Below are 23,572 nucleotides of genomic sequence, written 5' to 3'. Positions count from 1 at the left end.
AACAATTTAATGTTTTGCAAATATCTCAAGCAAATTTTATACTACGAAGCTCAATTTTTTCCAGCGTGGTTAAGCAAAAATAAGCTTCCAATATCTATGATTTTTTTCCCGGACAATTCTTCCAAATACCGAGAAAAAGAGAGGGTGCATTTTGCCCCCTCTCCCCCTACAAGTTCAAATATGTACAATTCAAAACTCAAAAATAAATTAAATAAATCAAAAATTCTAAATTTTAAAAATTCTGCAATGTTACAATTAAAAACGTTACTTAATCCACCCTTAGGTGGTTGGGGCCTTCCTCTCATTTATATTGTAATTTAGTCTGATATATAAATTATTTTATTTGAAAAACTGCACTTTGCACTTTTTGTCAAGTCTGCAGATTTCTATCAGAGCCTTCATAAGCCAATTTTGCCTTACACAATACTACCATTCAAATTTTCCTTATCTGTCAGACAACAACAGCAGAATCCACCTCCTTCACTTCCATACTGTTACTAAAAATTGCAGTTGCTGAGTTCGTTTTCACACTTTGCGAATTTTTCAGTTCGTTTACGATTACCAAAAAAAAGTGATGGTTGTTTTGATGTCTTTCACTTCACGGTACAGAAAACGTCAGCCGTGATGGATTTTTCAAAAAATATCGTAGTTGTGCCGGTGATGATTCTTGTGAAGACTCTGCTTAATAAATAAGGTAGGGGAGCAAAAATTGTCGCAAGAAAAACCGTTTTCGGAGTGAAAATCCGGCGCGAGTGGCAGAGAACGGTGCCGAAACCGACAGCGGGCCGGAAGTTGCAGCATTTGGCGTTGGGAAGTGTTGATTTCTACGAGAAACTGAGTGCAAGAGGAAGTTGGGAATCGTGATCCACGATTTGGAAAAGAAGAAGATTAAACATTGTATAAGAAAACCATAGAGAAAAAATATTTTTAAGTTGTAAATATAGTTTTAAGGAAAGAGAAAATTTTAAGTGATAAGTGATTTCTGTAGAGTAAGAAGAGATGAGTAACATGCGATTAAGAGGAAGAGGAGGTTCGACGACCGGAAGTGCTGCAGCTGGGGAGTGACTGCTGGAGGCAGCGGAACAGGAAGAAGCAGCGAACAGAACAGGAAGCAGAAAGAGTGTTTCCTGACGGCTTTTTTGGAACCGATCGACTTCGAAAAGGAATTCCCGAAACAGCCCGTGGCGGTTGGGAAAATCCTGAAGGATGCCAAGTTCGCAAAGGCTAAGGAGATCACGATGGTCGGAAGGATGCGGTACAAGATTGAGTTGGAGAAGAAGGAGAACTACGCTGAATTCGCGAAGATCAACTTCGAGCAGCACAACCTCAAGGTCTTCATGCCGAAAAGTAGCACGGAGACTATCTGCTTCGTGAAAGGTGTCCCCAAGGAGTACAACGAGAAGGAAATCAAGCTAAACATCCAGGCTGGAACGGAAGTACTGAAGGTGGAGAGGATCAAGCGGCGAGGCCCAGGTGAGGACGAGTTGATCGATACGAACAACATCAAAGTTACGGTCAAAGGAACCCTGGTGCCGCAGTCCTTGAAAATCTATGGATGTCCGTTCAAAGCCGAGTTGTATGTGTTTCCGGTGAAGCTCTGCACAAAGTGTTGGAAATACGGGCATGGTACCAAGAGCTGCCGAGGTAAGCCCATATGCAGACGCTGCGGAGGAGGACACAAGGAAGAGGAGTGCGAGGGTCAACCAAAGTGTCCGAACTGCAAGAAGGATCATGTGGCAGGAAGCATGGATTGTCCGGAGCGGAAGAGGAGAATGAAGATAAGACAAACAATGATGGAAAAGGGACAGTCCTTCAAGGAGGCGGCGGAGCAATTTCCTAGATCATCCGGGAACAGATTCGAGCTGCTGTCGCAGGAGGATTTTCCGGAGATGAACGGAGGCTTACGTGACGATGACAAGGAGGCAAGCGGAAGCAGTAACAGGAGAAGGACGAGCTACTCGGAAGTGCTAGCGGATGGGAGCAAGCGGAGGAATGAGGAATCGGAGGGCATGACACAGGAAGGAGGACGGTCGGAGTGTATGCTGAGCGTGAAGGTGGTAGAAGAGATTGTGTCTCAGTTCCGGCAGGATCTGCTGAGGCAGCTGAGGGAAAAAACGTGGCTCAAGCCGCTGACCGATCTGAAGGAGGAGATTGAACGCAAGCTGAGTGGGTCAGGCTCCGAGATTGACTCCGATCAGCTGATTCTACAGGTTTACGACGAAATCAAGAACATCATACAAAACACCGCCGCAAAAAAAAGAACACAACACCCCAGAATAGAAGAAGGACCTCAAAATGGCCAGTAAACATCTGAAAATGATGCAGCACAACATTCAGAGTATCAGACCAAGCGATACCAGGGAAGGATTACAATATTACATGGCGACCCAGAACATACAAGTAGCGATTTTGCAAGAAATTTGGCTGAAGGAGAAGGAAACGTTCAAATTGAAAAACTTTTCGATGTTTTCAAAGAGAAGAGCAGAAGGTCACGGTGGAGTAGGAGTGTTGGTGAGAGCAGACCTCAAAGGAAAGCAGATAAAGATGCCGGATTTGGAATGGATCGAAGCGGTAGGAGTGAGGATTGTGGACGGTTCTGTTCCAGTGTCGATTTTCTCGGTGTACATCCCCGACAAGAACAACAGAACGGCAATCGCGGAGCTGGAAACCCTCTTCGGGTGGATGGATCAGGTCAACGGCGAAATTGTTGTGGGAGGCGACTTCAACGCACACAACACTAGCTGGAGTCCAGAATTCAAGGACTGCGCGAGGGGGCGGCGACTTCTTGAGCTGATTATGGATTCGAAGCTGATACTGCTGAACGACGGGAGTCCCACGATGGTGGCAAGGGTAGACGAGAGAAGATCAGCCATCGACCTAACACTGGCTACGAGCGGAATAGCAAGGAAAACAAAGTGGAAAGTGGTACAAGAAGAATTTGGAAGTGCACATCTAACAGTGGAAATCGATGTTGATACGAAGATCCCAGTGGTGTTAAGTAAAAAGAAGATGATAAATAGTGAAAAAGTGATCGAAGCGCTCAACGGTATCAGGCCACAGTTTCTGTACAATCCGCAAGAGATGCAGGAGATCTTCGAGGGAGCGTTAGAGGAGGCAAGCTACGTGGTGAAGAACAAGAAGGCGAACTATCTGAAGAAATGGTGGACACCCAAGATCGGAGAGCTGTACGATGAAAAAAGGGAAGCACTGAGAAATTTCAACGCGCACAAGTCAAGATCGGCGCAGCTGGAGTGGAAAAAGAAAAGAGCGATCTACAAGAGAGAGGCTAGGAAAGAGAAGAGGAGATACACTACGGAGCTCAGCAGGAACATCGATGAAAACACCCCTGCAAAACACATGTGGAACATTGTCAAGGGGATAGACACTGCGCTATCTGGAGAAAGCCGAAGAAACATTTCGTTGTCAACGGAGAAAGGCCAAGAGTTCATGGACTTCTACTTTGGAGACAAGAAAAAAGAGGTCAAATGTCCGGAAACCAGCATGGCGGAGGAGTTCGAGGCGTACGGAGAGGCGATTCAGGAGGCGGAGGTGTTCAAGGTTCTAAAGAAGAAAAAGCTGCACTCGGCTCCCGGGAAGACGGAATGTCTTACAGAATATTGAAGGGACTAAATCTGGACATGAAGGCCAAAGTTGCAGAAATGCTCAACGAAGTGTTCCTGACTGAGGAGATCCCGGAAAGGTGGCGGAAAACGAGGATAAAACCTATCCCCAAGCAGAACGCGGATCCAGAGTTGGTGAGCGCAAAACGTCCGATCAGCCTGATGAACGTTAATCTCAAGATCATCAACGCAGTAGTTAAGGAGAGGATGGAGGAAATTGTGGAAATCAAGGGATTGCTTCCTGAAGGCTCCTTCGGTTTCAGGAAGAACAGATCAGCTTCGACTTGCGTAAACTACGTAGTTAACTCAGTTAAAGAAGCTAAGGCTGCAAAACTGGAGTGTTTGGTAACCTTTCTGGACATTTCCAAAGCTTTTGACTGCGTTAACACGACCAAACTGTTGGAGATTTTAGCCAAAATGGGTTTCCCACAAAAACTCGTGAGCTGGTGCCATACCTTTCTTAAGAGGAGAGTACTGGTGCTGGACACACAGGATGGGCAGATTGAGATGGAAGTCAGCGAAGGGCTCGCGCAAGGCTGTTCAACATCCCCCACCTTCTTCAACTGCTACACGGCGGGACTGCACACTCTGAACAATGAAAATTGCGAAATGGTTCAGTTCGCGGATGATCTTGCAGTTATAGCTACCGGAAGATCACTGGAAGAAGCCGAAGCCAACCTCAACGCCTTCTTGGACAAGTTGGTCTTGCTGCTGGAAGAACTCGAGCTGAAGGTGAACCCAGCGAAATGCGCGGTGATACCGTTCACCAGAAAGAGGACTGACCACCTAAGAATTAAGCTGAAAGGTCACAAGCTGGAGCTGGTCAACACGCACAAATACCTCGGATTCACGCTGGACAGAGAACTGACTCACAGGAAACACATCGAGGAAGTGGTGAGGCAAGCAGCTAAGAAGATCCCTCTTCTCAAGATGCTTGCGGGGAAACGAAGCGAAGCAAATCCACTTACGGTAATGAAAATCGGAAACGCCATTGTGAGGAGCAGACTGGACTACGGGGCAACAGTGTACGGCAGTGCAGCAGAAACAAACCTACGGAAAATCCAAGTTGTCCAAAACGCAGCGATTAGAGCAGCAATGGGGTACCTGAAAACAACACCGGTGCACGTGATGATCTCCGAGACGGGCCAGGTCTCGATGGCCGTGCGAAGGAAAGCGCTGACGAAGCGAGAGATGATCAAAAGCGTGTTTCACCAAGATCCTTTGGCAAGATTCATCCAAAAAACTCTGGACACGGACGAAAGCAACGGTTCATTTCTTTCGACAACAGCCTGGGAAAATGCTGACATAGTAGCGCAAACGTATCCAAAAGACAAGAGCATGGCGGAGCTACTAAGGAGAAGAAGATTTGGAGGAATCGATCTACATCAGGTAATCAAAACTAAGCTCGAAGGAATGGACCAACGGAAAGAGGACATGGCGGCGGAGCAATGGCGAGCGGTGGTAGCGGAATTAACGAATAACAAGTACAGGGAGTACACGAAGATCTACACGGATGGCAGCAAGATCGCAGAAGGGACAGCTTTAGCTTTTTACGACGAAAGGAAGGATTTAAGCCAAGGAGGAAAAGTCAACAACAACACGACCATCACGAACGCAGAACTCATGGCGATCAAGGAGGCTGTAGACTGGTCCAGCAAGCAGAAATATGACAAAACACTAATCCTGACGGACTCGGCGAGTGGATGCGCGATACTAAGAAACACCAAGAAGATAGTGAACAACAGTGTGGCAAGTGAGATTTACAAAGTGCTAACCAAAGAAGAACACAAACACACAAGGATCCAATGGATACCAAGCCACCAAGGGATAAAAGGAAACGAGAAGGCAGACGAGAAAGCTAAAGAATGTGCGAGTGGACCGCAGAACATATTTAATACCTTGACGATGGACGACGCAATCAAAGTAGCAGAAAATGAGTCATGGGATGAATGGGAGAGAGAGTTCGAAAAAACTAGTGAGGAAAAAGGAAAGTGGTACAAACACATACAACAAAAGCCAAGAAAAAAGATCTGGTTCAAAAACCTGATTCTGACGGTAAAGGAGATAAGAACACTAAACAGGATAAGATCTGGACACATGCTAACCAAGGACCGCAGAGCTAGTTGGAGGTGGGAGGAAAGCGGACTCTGTGAGGTGTGCGAAGAAACGGAGAACATCGAGCACATTTTATATGTATGTCCCCGATTCAACAATTTAAGAAGCAAATTCGACGCGTTAGAATACTGCAAACCACTCAAGGAAATTTTCGAGCAAGAATGCGACATGAGTATGTCGCAGATAGCACAGTTCCTGGAAGAAGCAAAAATACAAATATAAAAAAGGAAACAAAACAGCAACATGTGAAAGCCGACATTGCGAGATGGACCAACTATGGTCTCAGCAGTCGTATGACAGAAACAAAAAAAAAAAATAAATAAGGTAGGTGTTGACATTTTTTAAAAATGTGGACAGAAATAAAAATTTCGAGTGCTTAATTACAGCCAAAAACATTTTCTCCCTTTTTCCGAACGGACAAAAAGAGCTTTGGATCAGGTTCGTGATTGGGTACACGGAGTACTCGGCGGAACGGACGGAGACTGGTGGTTGACGGGACGAACTTGGATTCCTTGGTGTCCCAGCTATAGACCAAGGTTGAAAGTGCCGCAAAAGTTTGCGACAATCTGTTGGTGCAGTCGGCGGATTTTGCAATGGAAATGACATCCCGGTACTGGCACCGGTCAACCGACGAAGCTAACCTGCACGTGGTCGTTAAGCCTGGTGGCAAGATGGAGTCAGGGCTCAAACACGAAGATGAACCAACGACACACGCAGTATTTGAATTGATCGGCTGGGATCTCGCCAAGGTCTCCCAAGATAAATGCATCAAGCTGAGGGACACTCCGCTAATCAACACTTCGATGACGCAGATTGATCCAAACAATCAAGAGATTGCAAGTGCGAATCAAGCGCGAGTGTTTCTGAGTTAGCTATCGGTTCCCTGCGTGGCCCAAATAGAAGTGCTTTAATAATGACAAAGTGTAAATAAAAATGGTAAATTTCAGCATAAATCTTGTGTTTTATAATCATTTCAATAAATTCATGTGGTATACCACACAAAACACTTATATTCAAAAACACGAATCAAAAACTGGTTCCGAAAAACCGAGAAAAAAACATTTCCAACCAGTTCCGGCCGAAAGCCGATGAGACTCCGGTCGTTACACAACTACGGGAAACATTCCGGCCCATTCCGGCGAAAATGCTGGGTAAAAGCGTAAAAAAAAACACTCAAAACATGCGCACCACAGAAACGAACCGCACTCGACTGCAACGGCTTTTTAATTTCTTAGAGATACGGCCTCCAAATAGTACATAAATAACAATTAGGTACTAATAACTTTTGATAGGGTTATCAGATCCTTGATGTATTAGGCTCATTTGAAAGGTCTTTCGATTATCTAACTAACGACAGGTTGCATGATGGACCCTGACATCATTTTTACTAAAATATCTGAGATCCGGCCTCCAAAAAGTGTATAAATAACACTTAAGTGCCAATAACTTTTGATAGGGTTGTCAGATCCTTGATGTCTTAGGCTCATTTGAAAGGTCTTTTGATTATCTAACTAACGACAGATTGCATGATGGACCCGAACATCATTTTCATTGAAATATCTGAGATCCGGCCTCCAAATGTATAAATAACACTTAAGTGCTAATAACTTTTGATAGGGTTGTCAGATCTTCAATGTTTTGGGCTCATTGGAAAGGTTTTTTTAATACCTTTCTGAAAATGTATAGCATGATAGGGTTTCTTGCAAAAACCACCCTTTTTACAATCTTCCGAACATACGCCAAAATCGATTTTTTAGCATAACTTTTGAAGTACTAAACTAAACTTGCTGATTTTAAATAGAGACCTATGGGACCCCGATACGGATCGAATGAGACTAATATGGTCAAAATCCGTTCATCCAGTCCGGAGATAATCGAGTGACAAATTTTTTGTCCACCCACCTACACACATCCACACAGACATTTGCTCAGAACATGATTCTGAGTCGATAGGTATACGTGAAGGTGGGTCTACGAGGTCAAATTAAGAAGTTCATTTTTCGAGTGATTTTATAGCCTTCCCTCAGTAAGGTGAGGAAGGCAAAACTTCAAAAAATTATTATCCTTAGCACGATATTTTAACATCCTGCGGTTATAATTTCAAAAAGGGACCATCCATAAACCACATGGACACTTTAGGGGGGGGGGGAGTATGTCGATTGTCCACGATCCATACAAACAAATTTTTTTTGTATGGACAATTGTCCACGAAGGGGGGGGGGTTACAGTTTCTCAAAAAAGTGTCCAGGTGGTTTATGAATGGTCCCAAAATTTAAAAAAAAAATAAAAATTTAATTTAAACACTCAAAAATTTTAAATTCCAAAAACTAGGAACTTGAAAATTGTAAAACCAGTTCGTACTCTATTGCCTAATGTTTCCGTCAAAATTTCCAATCTCTAAATTCTCAAAATTTGAGTTTCTAACCTAAAACACCGGTGCCTAAAATATGATGAGATGGCGGCAAAAATGGCAGAATTAAGGAATTTAAGAATTTAAGACTTTAAGAATTTAAGAATTTAAGAATTTAAGAATTTAAGAATTTAAGAATTTAAGAATTTAAGAATTTAAGAATTTAAGAATTTTAGAATTTAAGAATTTAAGAATTTAAGAATTTAAGAATTTAAGAATTTAAGAATTTAAGAATTTAAGAATTTAAGAATTTAAGAATTTAAGAATTTAAGAATTTAAGAATTTAAGAATTTAAGAATTTAAGAATTTAAGAATTTAAGAATTTAAGAATTCAAGAATTTAAGAATTTAAGAGTTTAAGAATTTAAGAATTTAAGAATTTAAGAATTTAAGAATTTAAGAATTTAGGAATTTAAGAATTTAAGAATTTAAGAATTTAATAATCTAAGAATTGAAGAATTTAATAATTTAAGAATTAAAGAATTAAAGAATTAAAGAATTAAAGAATTAAAGAATTTATTAATTTAATAATTTAATAATTTAATAATTTAATAATTTAATAATTTAATAATTTAATAATTTAATAATTTAATAATTTAATAATTTAATAATTTAATAATTTAATAATTTAATAATTTAATTATTAAATAATTTATTAATTTAATAATTTAATAATTTAATAATTTAATAATTTAATAATTTAATAATTTAATAATTTAATAATTTAATAATTTAATAATTTAAGAATTTAATAATTTAATAATTCAATAATTTAATAATTTAATAATTTATTAATTTATTAATTTAATAAATTAATAATTTAATAAATTAATAATTTAATAATTGAATAGTTTAATAATTTAATAATTTAATAATTCAATAATTTAATAATTTAATAATTTAATAATTTAATAATTTAATAATTTAATAATTTAATAATTTAATAATTTAATAATTTGATAATTTAATAATTTAATAATTTAATAATTTAATGATTTAATGATTTAATGATTTAATAATTTAATAATTTAATAATTTAATAAATTAATAATTTAATAATTTTATAATTTTATAATTTTATAATTTTATAATTTAATAATTTAATAATTTAATAATTTAATAATTTAATAATTGAAGAATTTAATAATTTAATAATTTAATAATTTAATAATTTAATAATTTAATAATTTAATAATTTAATAATTTAATAATTTAATAATTTAATTATTTAATAATTTAATAATTTAATTATTTAATTATTTAATAATTTAATAATTTAATAATTTAATAATTTAATAATTTAATAATTTAAGATGACATAAAAACAAAATATTAGCAAACTTTATAATTTAAGATTCAAATTTTCCGCTAAATAATTGAAACACAATGGTGTAAAGTCTCTATAATAAAACAAATAAAATAATTGCCGTTCAAGAGCCAAACGACATGCGACACCTAGTGTTGAGTTATGTATGCGAATTCTGTTTTGTTAAATTCCAGCGTTTAAAACAACTTTTGAGCAAAAATTCGAGCTGATACTTTGTTAACTTTTGATGCTCTATCATTTTAAACAATATTATTGTTTCAAAATTATTTTTTTTTTAAATTATTTTCATTGCGTTAATTGATAGAGGGCAAAAAGTTTACACTCGTACTGCTTGATTTTTTTCTCAAAAGTTGTTCTAAGAGCTGTAAAATCAATTTTAAGTTTGCATTCCTATGTAACTGAACAGCGAAAATTTGAATCGTCATTCTTCGATGCTTTGCGCCATCTGTCGGAATTTTTGAGCTTTTAATCGCGAATCGGCCAAAATGGCAATTTCTTGGACCACCCAAACACGGCGTATAGCACCTTAATGGGCCAATAAAAAATACGGGTCTAATTATTTCGGCCAGGGAACCCCTTTCATTTTTGGGATATAGACTCAGTATGCCCACCGATCATACTTTAACACCAAATTTTGTTTCTCTCATTCAAAGACTCACCTCATCATCGGTATCGATGAACCCGAGTGGCGCCCTCCCGATGGCCTCTTCCACCAAGCCCGTCTTCCTCAGCACATCCTCCACGTACGCCAGCGTCGCATCCTTCTTCGCCGCCGCCGTCAACTTCCGTCCACCAAAGTCGTCTTCACCGTCTTCTCCCGGCTGAATATCGCTACTAAACTTCCGGTACCCTTCGTCCTCCTCCTCCACCGTCTCCTCCACAATCCGACTCCGCCCAGCGCCCTCCACCCGCGCAACGCGCTTCTTTACGACGACCTCCTCCACCACCTCCGCCCTTCGCCGTGGCCTCCTCTGCTGTCCGGGATTCGCTGCGTCGTCAGTATCTCGGTCGCCAGCGTCGTCCTGCAAAACCAAGATATCATCATTGTCACAGCGTTGCTCCGGCGAACCCGTCGAGGGACCATCGTTCGAACCACTGCCAGCCGCTACGTCAAACAGCGATCGTCGGGTGTTGTGGTGTCCTGGGGGCGACGTCGACGATGACGGTTCGGCGTTGATTTTTTTTAACGTGCTAACTTGGAGCAGATTGTCTTGTGAGTTGTTGAGCGATTTGGGCTTGATGAGCGTTTTGGCGGTTTTGTTGACGGTCGTGTAGAGGGCGTTGTTGTTGACCATGGTCCGTTCGGGAGATTCTCCGCTGATGAACTCGTTGATGAGGGTTTTGTTGTTCTTGGGGGAGATTTCCTGGTAGATTGGTTCTCGGTGCAGGTCGGCGCAGACTTCGACTTGGCGATGGTGGTCCAGGAATTCGCTGCTGGTGGACACGGCGCGTGGTCGTCGACGAGGTGTCGAGCTGGTTGCTTTGACGTACCGTTCAGCGCAGAACCGGTTCACGGAGCGATCGTGGTCGTCAGTTTCGACTGCTTGGCGAACGTTGTTCAGGAAGTCTCCCATTTGGGCGACATTATCCAGGTTGAGGTCGTCATACGATTGGAAATTGCCGTACTGTCGAGGGGAGGATGAAGTTCCTGGTTGAGAATGCTTGGGAGTTTCTTCGTGGGACGGCTTGAACAACTTCTTCGGCGAAATCTTCAGGTTCTTCAGCGTCTTCAAGAACTTCATCTCGTGCGGTTTCTGCTGCTTAGCCCGATCATCGTCGGTTTCCGTGGTGCTGGAAAAGTTCAACACGGTCCGTGCAGGGAGTTGCGGCTTGTCACTTATCCTACTCGGTGCGGATTTCGTCAGAACCATGTTGTTCCTCACCATCTTCTCCTCCTTCGCCGGAGGCGTGAATCCCAAATGTTTGTGCACCTGCTTCTGGACGGAACTCTCCGCCGAGTTGAGATTCGCTCCCAGCTGGTACTTTTTAGGCGTCTCGTACAGATTCCGCTCCTTCGCATTTCTCTGCAGCAGCCCCGGCAGCAGAATCTTCTTCTTAGACGCCTCAAAAAACGACTTCGTCCTGCGAACCGCCGCCTTCCTGAACGAACTCTTCTCCTTGTCGTTGTTACACTTGCTGCACATCTTCGAGGACTGTTCCATCTCGTAGTCGTGGTCACTACGCCGGCCATCGCCTAAAAAATGAGCCGATCGCTCGTGGTCCAAAAAGTCTCCTACCGTCCTTCGCCGATCCACCTTCTTCTCGCTACGCTCCGTCGTTCTTCTTCGCACAACCTCCGCCGGTTGTGACCTTCGCTCCTGTTGCTTCCTCTGGCCTCGCTCCGCCTCCAAAAACTGTTCCGTCCGCTTCGTTGTCAGCGCCGTCGGTGCCGACCTGCGCGGTGTACTCTTGATCCTCGAGTTCTCCACAAACCGTTCAAACTCCGAGTTGGAGAACCGTTTCCTCCTCGAACTCTCCACCGGAAAGTCAACGGTGTCAATGTCCAGCTTGTGACCCAACAATTCCTCCCGGTGGTGACAGCACGAGGTCGTCGACGACTGTGGGGCCGCCCGCGAGTGGGACGTCTTGATCAGCCGACGTTGAGTTTCGTCCTCGGAGTAGTGCAGCATGTTGTAGATGTGCGGAGGAATTCCGTCCTCGTTCTTGCGCTCCTTCGCCACATCCCAACCGATTTCGTGGGATTTCACCTGCTTTAGTTGCTCTTTCTTCTTGGTCGTGTCAAACTTCCAGCCCATCAGATCCGGGTCCGAGTCCAGATCTTCCAGCTTGGGACAGCTGGGCTGTTCCGAGTCTGTTTTCGTGGAGCGTGACTTGGATGAAACGACCCGGTCAACCCAGCCGACCTTGGGGTGTTGCTTTTTGACGGTGGACGCAAATGTCCGCGGAGGCTTCTTCGGACCGTTGGCGTAGTTTGAGGTGGACGAGTCGGAGTGACCTGTGGGAGAGAAGAGGAAGTATATTATTGTTGTGTTGATTGGTTTTGTTTTGTCCCTCTCGTGGTTTGTGAATGATCCGTAATAGAGTCCTAAACTATCCATGTTCGCATAAATGCCCAATATGCAAAAACAGCATGCTGAGAAAAACGCATCTGAAGTTTGTCCCACACATAAGGCTACGTGTTAAGTTTTCGCGAAAATACTGGAACAAAGTACTGGATGTTATAGGCTTGTTTGAAAGAGCAGACGATTTTGAACCTATCTGCATCAATAACTCAAATTCGATGAAAATGCATATGGGACATTTATGCGATCAGGGGCTGTAAAGCCTTACATAAATTTTTATGTAAAACGGTAAAAAACACGATTCAAAACCATTTCTGACTACTTTTTATCATTTGAATGCAAAAAAAAATGAGAAGACAACATTTTTTCGATGGATCAACTATGGTTTCCTTGGAACTAGCTGTCAAGTAGGAACTTTTCCGTCAAAAAGGGCCACAAAGCTTATTAAAAAAATATTTTAAAATCCATTTTAAATATTTTGTTGTTGTACAAAGGGTCAGTATTCTCAGAAAAAATAGTTTTCTCGTTGTGAACAATAATATCACAAAATTAAGCTTAAATTTAAAATAACAAAATTTGCAGTAAAAAAGGTATGTAGAACGGTGAAAACACGATTAAAACCCACTTCTGATCACTTTTTTTCATTCTAAGGCATAAAAAATAAATGGACAAGACAACTTTTTTTTTTCAATGGATCAACTATGATCCCTTAGAAAGAGCTGTCAAGTAAAACCTTTTATGTCAAGAAAGACCGCAAAGTTTTTTTTAATTGGTTTAAAAATTTATTTTAAATCCATTGCGGTTGTACAAAGGGTCATTGTATTCATAAAAATAAGCATTATTGCTGTGAACAATAATATAACAATTTTAATCTTAATGTTTGAACCCAATTAATTGAAAAGACGACATTTTACGACGAATCAACTATGGTTCCCTTGGAACGAGCTGACAAGTAAATTTTGAAGAATTAAAAATCTATTTTGAATCCTTTGCAGTCGTGCAAAAGGTCATTATACTCAAAAAATAAGCTTTATCGTTATGAACAATAATATGAACTATTGGGTCCTAAAATTAAGCTTAAATTTGTGATGTTATTGTTCACAACGAAAAAGCTCATTTTTCTGAGTACAGTGACCTTTTGTACGACCGCAAAGGATTTAAAATGGAATTTAGAATCAATTAAAAAAAAATCACTTCGCGGCCCTTCTTGACAGAAAAGGTTCTACTGGACAGCTCGTTCAATCGAAAAAATGTTGTCTTGTCAATTTATTTTTTTGCATTAAAATGGAAAATAGGGATCAGAAATAGTTTTAAATCGTTGAACATGAACATTTACATAAGGCTTTAGGACCCTTTTGGAGCCTAACATTTCAAAAGGGCACATAACTTTTGTAAACAATAGAGGAGAAAAGCAACTCGCGACAAAATTTTTAGGCTAGGAATTTTAACAGGTATGATTTTCATAAAGTATTCGCCTCCTTTTCTCTCCCACTGAAAACTGCGGACAATGTAGCTGTCAAACTAGGCCAAACTGTTAAAGTCACTCACGAAATGAACTGTGAGTGATTTAAGTTCATTTCTGACGTCACGATTTTCTCCTCTATAGTGTATCCCTTTCACTCAAATGACAGTTTCCATAAGGTGTGAAAGGGACACACTCTTGGTTAGAAATGTTATGAAATGGCAAGCACTAATATAAGCCACATATCAGCACCCAATAAAATAAATAAAATTTTCATTTTTTTAAACTTTCAAGTTCTTAGAACATTTTAATATAAAAAAAACGAAAATTTATCCAAAGTCCTCTGAAAAAATTACTACGGATCATCGATGCATGATTTTTATTTTTTGACACCATGATCGGAAGTGAATTGCAAATTTGAAATCCAGAATGGCCAAAATGGCGTTTATGAATCAACTGTATTCCAAAATAAAAAAAATCCAACAAATTAAAAGTATAAGATCAAGTAAATTGGAACTTTGATACCCATTAATAGTGCAAAAAATAAAAAATATAAAAAAAAATATCAAAAACTGTTGCAAATTTATATCACAAATTTGCAAAAAAAAAACTCCCAAATTAAGAAACTCCAAATAAAAAAAAAGCAAAAAAATTAAAATTTAAACATCAAATTAATAAACTCAGGGTGACCGATCAAATTCCATTTTCAAATTCCCGACTTTTCCAGAACTGCAAATAATTTTCATTTTAATCTGAGAATGATTTCTAACAGTAAAGTAAAAAAAATCATTACTAACCATTTAAAAAAAACTAGTTAATTTAATAAAATCAAACTATTGACATTTTTTTTAAAATACTTTGTTTATGTAAATTGTCAATTATTATAAAATACAGAAACTTATCACAAATTCCTTTAAAAAAAATCAAAAATGGAAGCACTCCTCATTTTGATTCAAAGTGGAAACATAAACAATTAGTCTTTGAAAAATAACCGAAAGCCAAACAATACTTCAACTTCAACTGGAAATGGCAAAAAGTTAAAGATAACTGAATGATTGTAGTCTATATTCAGTTTAATTTCATTTTAAATAAAAGCACACTGTTTTTATTCTTTCAAATAATTTAGAAAAAATATCTAGGATTTATTTTAAAAATGTCTTTACCAAGTTTCTTTTTTAATTTTGTAAATGGAATTTTTTAATCAATTTTTATTTTTCTTGTTGTCAGTATTGAAATATTTTTTTTATTATTATTGTTTAAATAAAAAACAGTTTGATAAGATTCCATGTTTTACCATTTATTTTTCACAAAATGTTGTGCGTTTTTTCATGTTTTCAAGGAAGCTTTTAATTTTTTTTCATTCAGAACGAAAAACGATTGGTTGGAGTTTTCCAACTGAGAATGCTTTATTTATAGTAATCTATACTCACTAAAAGTTCAAAAGTAACATTAAAAAAATGAAATGGCCTTATAAATATAGTTAAAAAAATTAAAAAAAATACCCCTAAACAATCATCGGCAAACATCGATTTTTTTCAATTATTCAGTCATTTTGACAAAAATAAAACAGAATCATAAATTTACGATGGAAATAGTCGTTAAAATTTAGCTCTGTGTTTAAATTAGCTTTTCATTCATTTTTGATTGATAAAAAACATTCTGAGTAAAATATTTAAAGTAAGTTACCTACCAAAGAAGAATCGAGTGAATTTGAAAACTATACAAAGTATTACAAAGTTATGCAAGAGTTAGAAAATAATGTTTAAACAAGTATGCTTGGATTTCCCGACTTTTCCCAACAATTCCCGACTTGAGTGACCACCCTGTAAACTAAAAAAATGAAAATTAAAAAAATAAGAATTCCAGTGAATATGAGATGTAACCAATATATTTCAGGAGTCAAATAAAATAATATATTTTGAAAATTCAGATATTTTAATATATTAAATTTAAAAAAATCAGAAATTTTAAAACATGAAAAATCAATTTAAAATAACAATTGCAAAACAAAAACAATTCAAAAACAAAATCGGGATGTGTCAAATTAAAATTATCAAGGACAGAAAAAACAGAATTTTGTCATTCAAAATTAGAGCGTCAAATTTCCCGTCCCGAGAAAAAAAATCCCGGGATTTCCCGGAAAAAAATATTTCCCGTTTCCCGGGAAATTTGTAAATTTCCCGGGAATTCCCGAAATAGAAATGGAAGTATACATTTTCTTACCTTTTTGGCACCAATAATTAGAGAACCTTATTTGATTTTATTCATTTAATGTTCATATTGAACTATGTCTGTTAATTTCATGCCAAGTTTTAATTCAGATAATATTTATTCCTGAAGCATTCACAACTAGGAATATTGTTTGGTTATATGTTGGGCAAAACAAATTACGCTATTATGGCATGAATATTGCCTATTTTTTTTCGACAATTTATTTTAACGACTGTTTTTGTTATATCATTTGAAAATATAATATTCACCATTTTTGTTTACCTTGACCAAATTGGATGAAAATTGAATTGATAGGATTAAATTTTTCAAAAAGGTTTGTTCAAGAAGAATTTGTTTAAAAGTATTCAAGATATAATCGTTAAATTTAAAATATGAAAAAAATATCGTTTAATTTCAACCACTTTTACACTATGAAAATTATTTTAATCTAATTAATTTATAAGGACATTTAACCATATAACTAAAATCGTTCCATAAACGGAACCATGAAAAATCTTATGAAGTTTACCCAAAGAATCCAACCATTATTTCAAAAACTCGCTTCAATTTTTGTAAAACTGTGAGTTTGGTATCAAGAAACAGTGATTATCTATTTGTTCACAAGTTGAAAATACTTGTTCTGAAATAAGTATTTTGCCATAAAAAAACATTATTTCTACATGATTTTTTTTTTTCGTTTCAACGTTATGGTCACTGAGACAAATTTAAAAGCAATTTTATTTTTGTGGGGCATACATTTTCACTGTCCAAACACTTTGATTAAAAAAATACTTTTTAACAAAAAAATAATAATAATATTTTGTTGATTTGGTACGATTTGAAAGACAGCATAAAAAATAAGAAAACTTTTACTATTTTCTCATAGCTTCATAATTTTTTACAAGCATTCAAGCTATTCATTGATCCTCACACTGATTTTGGACATTAATGATGCCGTTCTATACAATTCTGTTGCAAAATATTAACCAGAAACAGGATCAGAATAATTTTCGTCATATTTCAAATTTCCCGGGAATTCCCGGGAAATTTGTTGAAAATTTCCCGTTTCCAGGGAATGTTGTAACCCCGGGAAATTGGACGCTCTATTCAAAATAATTGGAACCAAGCAATAGAAAAATCTAATTTTTACATAGCTTTGAAAAATAATGAAAACCAAACTCACCTTCCGACCTGCACTGCACCTCCCTCCTTTCATCCTTTCCACCCGTTTGCCGTTCGATCTTCTTCAACCGTCGCGCCATCAGCTTCCCCATCGGCCGGCCCGAATACCGCGGCTGTCCCTCCAGCTTCCCAAAGGACACGGTCGAATCGAACGATTCCTCTCCCACGGACGAGGGCGGACTCTGCAGCGCCGAATCGCTCAGCACTTCCGTCGGCCTTTGCCGCCTCTCAACGAGTGCCGCTGAGTTGCTGTTGCGCGTAATTCCGTACAACCGATCGAAGTGAATCGTCGAGTCGAGGATCTCGTTACAAAAGTTGTCGTCGATGATCTTCTGCCGGCTGAGGTGCGAGTTGTCGAGCTTCTTCTTTTCGCGTTTTTGCTGTTGAAGTTGCTGCTGCTGCTGTTTTTCGGCACGAGCTTTGCGGTGCTGCTTGAGCTTGGCCTTGTTCACGATGACCTTGGAGGTGAGTTGCAAATCGGCGGTCAGCTCTTGGACGATGTTGATCATGTGGTCTTCGGAGTCGATGTCGGATTGTTGGTGCGGCTCGTGGATGAGGACTTCGTGTTGCTGATTGACGGCGTCAACGCAGTCAATGTCCTCGGCGGAACTGTCGTCGTAGCAGGAGTTGGACGAGCTTGACGTTGGGCATTCCTGGAGTTCGAGCAAGTCCTGACTCTGTGCCGTGTAAAACAGCTGACTCTCTTCGATGACTTGATCGTTTTCCTCCTCATCCAGACCGCCCTCGTCCGAGGTAAACTCCGGAATCTGCGTCTGCACAGCCTTCTTCTCCGGCGTGGACGTCCCCGTTGACGCCGTCTTTGCCGGTTTATCACAATCGTCGCACTCAGTCTTGCTAATAATGTTGATCGTGATGGTGGCCCCGCCGGCCGTCACCACGTGACTTTCGCCCTTGCCCACAATCTCCGGCTCTTCACGACCCTCGACACTGGTCGCCCCATCCCGACTTCCCTCATCACTAAACACGGAACTGGTCCGGACACTTCCCCCCGTCGTTCCACTGTAGCTGCTAATGCTGGCCGTTTCAAAGTCACTGGTTTCGGTTTCGTCCACCCGCGCCGATCCGGACGGAATCTTGCCGCCTCCACCGCCCGACTCGTACTTGGCCACCATCATCATGACGCGGCTTGCGGGCGTTTCGTTGTTATTCTGATCGCGACGGTACTTTACGAGCTCGTCGAGGCCGTCCTGGGCCGTTTTCCCGTCCAGATGTTCCCTGAACTGCGCCGGAGTCAGCGTCGAATCTTCCTCCTCTTCCGTTGCGGACGACGGCCGCCAGTGGTACTGATGGTGGTCCTCGTCGTCGTCGTCGTCGTCTTCGTAACAAGTGCCACTTCCACTCATGCTGCTGCCGTTTGCGTTACCATCTGCAATTGAAGAGAAGAGAGAAGGGGGTACAAATGAGAAACCATATGAGTTTTGTGTGGATTAATCGGCCCCGAAAATTAAGTGCCCCCCCTCAATTGAAGCGGAATTACTGTAATTTTCCCGGGGCTCTCGAGCAGCGTGTGCCATCTCTCAACGAAAAAAGAACACTCAAAATTTCAAAATGTGCTGCTGCGCAATTCGAAACCGCGAAACCGCAATTCCCGAACCAACGTCAGAAACGTGCCAATATTTTGCCGCAGCAGCAGGCAGAGGCGGAATCTGCTACCCACCCGAGTTTGGCCAAGTCTGACTGAGGCTGGATAAGGAGAGACCGTAGAGAAAATGTGTTGGATATGGCCTGCGCGTTCAAGTCTAACAAATCGGGCATGGACGAGATTTGCCAGAGCGCGCAGAGCGGCCCGGTCTGCCTTCGCAGTTTTTCCTACACGTTTTTCCATAATAAAAATGAGAATTGCACGCTGCGTGGAACCCGGTGCAATGACGACGGCCAGCAGGTGTTGCCAGAAGTCTGGATTTTGTTAAATTATTTAATTATTATTTTCATGTTTTTTTTTAAATGAACTTTTTGACACTTGACGAGTCTTCAGCAAAATATAAGCCGATTTGGCCATAATGAGATGTCGCGGAATCTGTAATCTTTAAGTTGTCATATCTCTGACTGATTTAAACTGAATTCAAATTTTGAGCAGTTGAAGATTTATATTTTAATAGGGTAGATGTCCCTATTTTGGGCCATAACACAATTTTCTCAATGGCTACCATACACAGCCAATTCTACTTAATATGATTATGTAGGTATTGTAATGCTAAAACTCTAACATTATCTTTTTTTCTTTAATTAAAATTACAGTACTTGTCCGTTAACTGGGCTCATTCATTTTTTTTAAAATCAAAACTAACATTTCGAAAGAACCAAACATTCAATATTACTTTTTTTTTTGAATAATATTGTTTTCGAAAAGATCGGAAATTAGTAGCTGAGATATCGACATTAGAAAATGGTGGGTTGTTTGGGTGAGACTTAGAAAACATCAATTTTCCTGTATTCAAATCTTTGCATAGCAATATCTTAGAAGCAACTAAGCGTCGTATCAACAAAGCTCAAAAAAGCAAAATATAGAGAATTTTCTCAGCTTTTCCAATAGAAAGTGGGCAAACATGTGCACTTATTTAAAAATTGAATAACTGCGAATATTTAAAAAAAAAAAACATAAAAATAGTTATAACTTAAAAACGGTTTACTTCATCAAAATTTCACTGAAGTACTTTTTGATCGCAAATTCAATTTTTCATCGAAAAATGAAGTTGAAAAATTTTTGCGACCAATATTTCGATATTTTGAAAATAAAAAACCGTATTGATTCAAAAATTCATAACTCTGTCAAAGATTTTTTGCCCGTTCTGGAAATTCCTGAAAAGTTCCTGGCATTTAATGTCCTCTAAAACATCAGAAAAAAAAATTAAAGGCAAAGTGTTTTTTTTTGCATATCAAAATTTAGTAACAAAAGGTGAAATTAAAAATCACCAATTTTTTTTACCGTGTATTATTTTATTAATGTAGCCCTAATCCATACCTACAACTTAGCCCAAGGCACCAAATCGATCAAAAAGGTCCTTCAAAAGATATAGATTTATGAATTTTCATACATCATGTTTCTATGGAAAGCTGCCAAATTTTTACGTATAATTATATGGACAAACTAATGAAGTACGGTCGACAAACAGGCATCATTGTGATGCCCTTCCAACTTCCCAATAGACGAATTCAGTTTGAAATGGCCGCTAGGTGGCCAATGGTGTTAGAAATGACAGCTTCCATGTATTTGAATATGGGAGCTCAGGTATTGATTGATTAGGTGCACAAAATGTGTCTAGAATATTATTAAAATAAAAACTGTTCGAAAAATTTGCAATCGAGATAAGTACACCATTCGATTCAGCAGGAATTTTGGGCACCAAAAATATATAGTTTTCATATGTTAAGTATTTTATTTTTAAAGAAAATTAACAAAAAGTATGAAAATCGAGACATTTAGTATGGGAGCTGTCAAATCTCTCACCATCAAAAAGCAGCGTTGAGCTTTCGCTGGATTTGTCTATTCGAAAAACTGTGCAAGAAGGGGTCAAGCTCATTTCCCCGAATGACATTCCCCCGAATGCCATTTCCCCGAAAATCATTTCCCCTAATTGGCCACATCCTCGAATACAACTTCCCCTAATCAGCCACATCCCCGAATGCCATTTCCCCGAATATCATTTCCCTTAATTCCCCTAATAATCCAAATTCCCCCACGGCCAAAAAGGGCCGTGAAGTTAATTTTTAAAAATTGAATTAAAAATCCATTTTAAATCCTTTGGGGTTGTTCAAAGGCTCATTGTACTTAGAAAAATAAGCATTATCGTTGTGAACAATAATATCACAAATTTAAGCCTAATTTTAGGACCCAATTACAGTCCAGACTCGATTATCCGAAGCCTCCATTATCCGAAGATTCGATTATCCGAAGTTCGATTATCTGAAGGTTTGTATGGGACTTCGGATAATCGAATCACAATTTTTTTTTCGTTTTTTTTCTTTTCCTTGTTTTAAACATCAAATTTGAGTTCTGCAACCCCATTTTAGTCTTATTTGAATAGTTGATTGCCTATTAAATAATAAAATGCATTTTTTTAATATTTCAACATCGCCATATTGGTCGCCATCTTGGATTTAAAAGTTATAAATCACTTTAACGTAGTTTAGGGTTCATACCGGGCGCACCACCGCGTTTCCGCTTGACCGCGTTCGGGGAAATGGCATTCAGGGAAATGACTATGCAGGGATATGACTAATCGGGTAAGTCGCATTCGGGATTGTGGCCCATCCGTGAAAACTGCATTCGGGGATGTGGACGATTAGGGGAAATGGAAAATTCGGGTGAATGGAATTCGGGGAAATGACTGTAAGGGTAATTGTCTTTTCGGGGAAGTGGCATTCGGGGAAATGTCCCTTCGGTAATATGGGTTTCGGGGAAATGTCATAGATTCCCGCCTTTAGACACTGTAGCGTGGTTCACGGATATATGAAAAAGACAAAAGTGTTCAATTTCGTCCTGAAAATTTTAGCTTATTTGGTTATGGTTTAGTTGCTCCAGTTTTGATATGAAGTTAGAATGGAATTTCAATAAATTTAATTGATTTATTTTTCACTTTTTAACTCTTCTTCTAGAAAGTTTTCCTCAACCCGATAAAACTTTATCATGTAAGAGTTTTCTTATAGGTTTTGATTCGGGGAACAACTTTGTAGAACATCGCAAAGCGCTAGGAAATGATCCCGAAAAGATACAGATTAATTTTTTTAGCATATTTTGAAATTTTGCCGAAAAAAGTAAACTCTAAAAAACATCCTGTATCTTTCCAGGATCAATTCTTAGCACTTTGCGATGTTCTACAAAGTTGTTCCCCGGATCAAAACCTATAAGAAACCTATGAATAGGAAAATTTGATAGGGTTTTGAGAAATTTTCTATAAGAACATGTAAAAAGATACAATTCTCCATATTAAATTGAATCAAGTTCCATACTAACTTCAGATCAAAACTGGAGCAACTAAACCTTAACCAAATGAGCTCAAATTTTCAGGCTAGCTTCTGGGGTCATAGAACTTTGAAATTCCGGTTGATGCAAACGAAATAGAACACTTTTGTCTTTTTCATATATCCATGAACCACGCTAATAGACAGGTTTCGATTTCAAAAATCGCCAAAAATCCATTTTCAACCAATTTTCGATCTTTAAAAAGCATTGGAAAGAAGACCTCTTAAAGTTTTAGAAAATTTAAGGGTTTGAAGTTTTAATTGTTTTATATGACTGCCAATGTTTTTAAAAACGTCATTTTTTAGGGGCAATTTTGGCTGTATATTTTAGGTAAAAATAAGTTTGCAGTAATTTTTCTAGTGTCCCAGACCATGCCTCTACGCATTTTTTTACAACTTAAATGATAATGGTGCCATTTTATAGCAGAAAATGTAAAAAACAAGCAAAAACTTGAAAAAGTAACTGAAAATCATGAAAATATTAAATAGGCAAAATGTAATGATAGAGGTGGTAGAATAGGCCAAATACTACCAAAAACAAACATAAACTAACCAAGATAAATGCGAGTTAAAATACTAAAAATAAAACAAGAGAACTTAAGATTAACTTAAGATTCGGTCCACATTTTTGGTGATGGCAAGTACCAGTGATTGCCAAATATGCTTGACCAAGTTGAAAAAGCAAGAACGGCATGATCACCAATTCATCAGTTTGTTGCAATCATGAAGATGCCATCGTTCCTGTCCCAGATGCTCTTCCAGCAGCTAGAATTTACCGTCCGTCATTAGCTGATCAAGTCCAGAAGTCTCAGAAGAATTGCGAATCAAGTGGCATTTTTTTTTATACGTTTGGATACAGCTTGAGCTGTAGAATCCTAATTAGGTAAGATCATTCCTTTTCATTAATCATTATTTACCAAATGATTTTTCCCTTATAAATACGATATTATATTCTATTAATCAAATGATATATCCCTATAACCCTTCCCTTCCTCCAAACCAAATTTTCTACCACCCCCCCCTTCCCCTCTCGCCCTCACCCCATAAAAATATAATTATTTGCCAAATTTACACTAACACACCCAACCACAACTGATCCGGAGCGTTTGGTACGGTATGTCCACGCATCTTTCCTCCCCTGTTGATTCTGTGAAATGTGCTCCGTTCACAGAATCTGTCTCTGCGGATAATGCAACGCAGTAGGCCTGACCGCTTTAATTTTTGCAATACATCTTCGGGG

General features: G+C 38.8%; 1 protein-coding gene across 2 annotated transcripts in view; it reads right to left on the bottom strand.

Moving 5' to 3' along the window:
* LOC6037311 overlaps positions 1-23,572 on the bottom strand; it is a 69,560-nt gene that overhangs the window by 2,760 nt on the left and 43,228 nt on the right. The window contains exons 1-3 of one of the 2 annotated variants that reach the window (XM_038259607.1): positions 18,848-18,961; positions 17,351-18,736; positions 10,131-12,427 (exon numbers count right to left, since the gene is read on the bottom strand). In XM_038259607.1, the coding sequence (XP_038115535.1) occupies positions 10,131-12,427; positions 17,351-18,736; positions 18,848-18,884 (3,720 nt within the window). In that variant the 5' untranslated portion in view covers positions 18,885-18,961. Of the gene's footprint in view, positions 1-10,130; positions 12,428-17,350; positions 18,737-18,847; positions 18,962-23,572 lie in introns of those variants that run through there. The other variant, XM_038259606.1, reaches the window with a different exon arrangement.

Source organism: Culex quinquefasciatus, chromosome 3 (assembly GCF_015732765.1).
Source record: "Culex quinquefasciatus strain JHB chromosome 3, VPISU_Cqui_1.0_pri_paternal, whole genome shotgun sequence".
In the NCBI taxonomy this organism is placed as follows: domain Eukaryota; kingdom Metazoa; phylum Arthropoda; class Insecta; order Diptera; family Culicidae; genus Culex; species Culex quinquefasciatus.
Note: the sequence above shows the minus strand (reverse complement) of the source record. Positions and strands in the feature narration are given on the sequence as shown.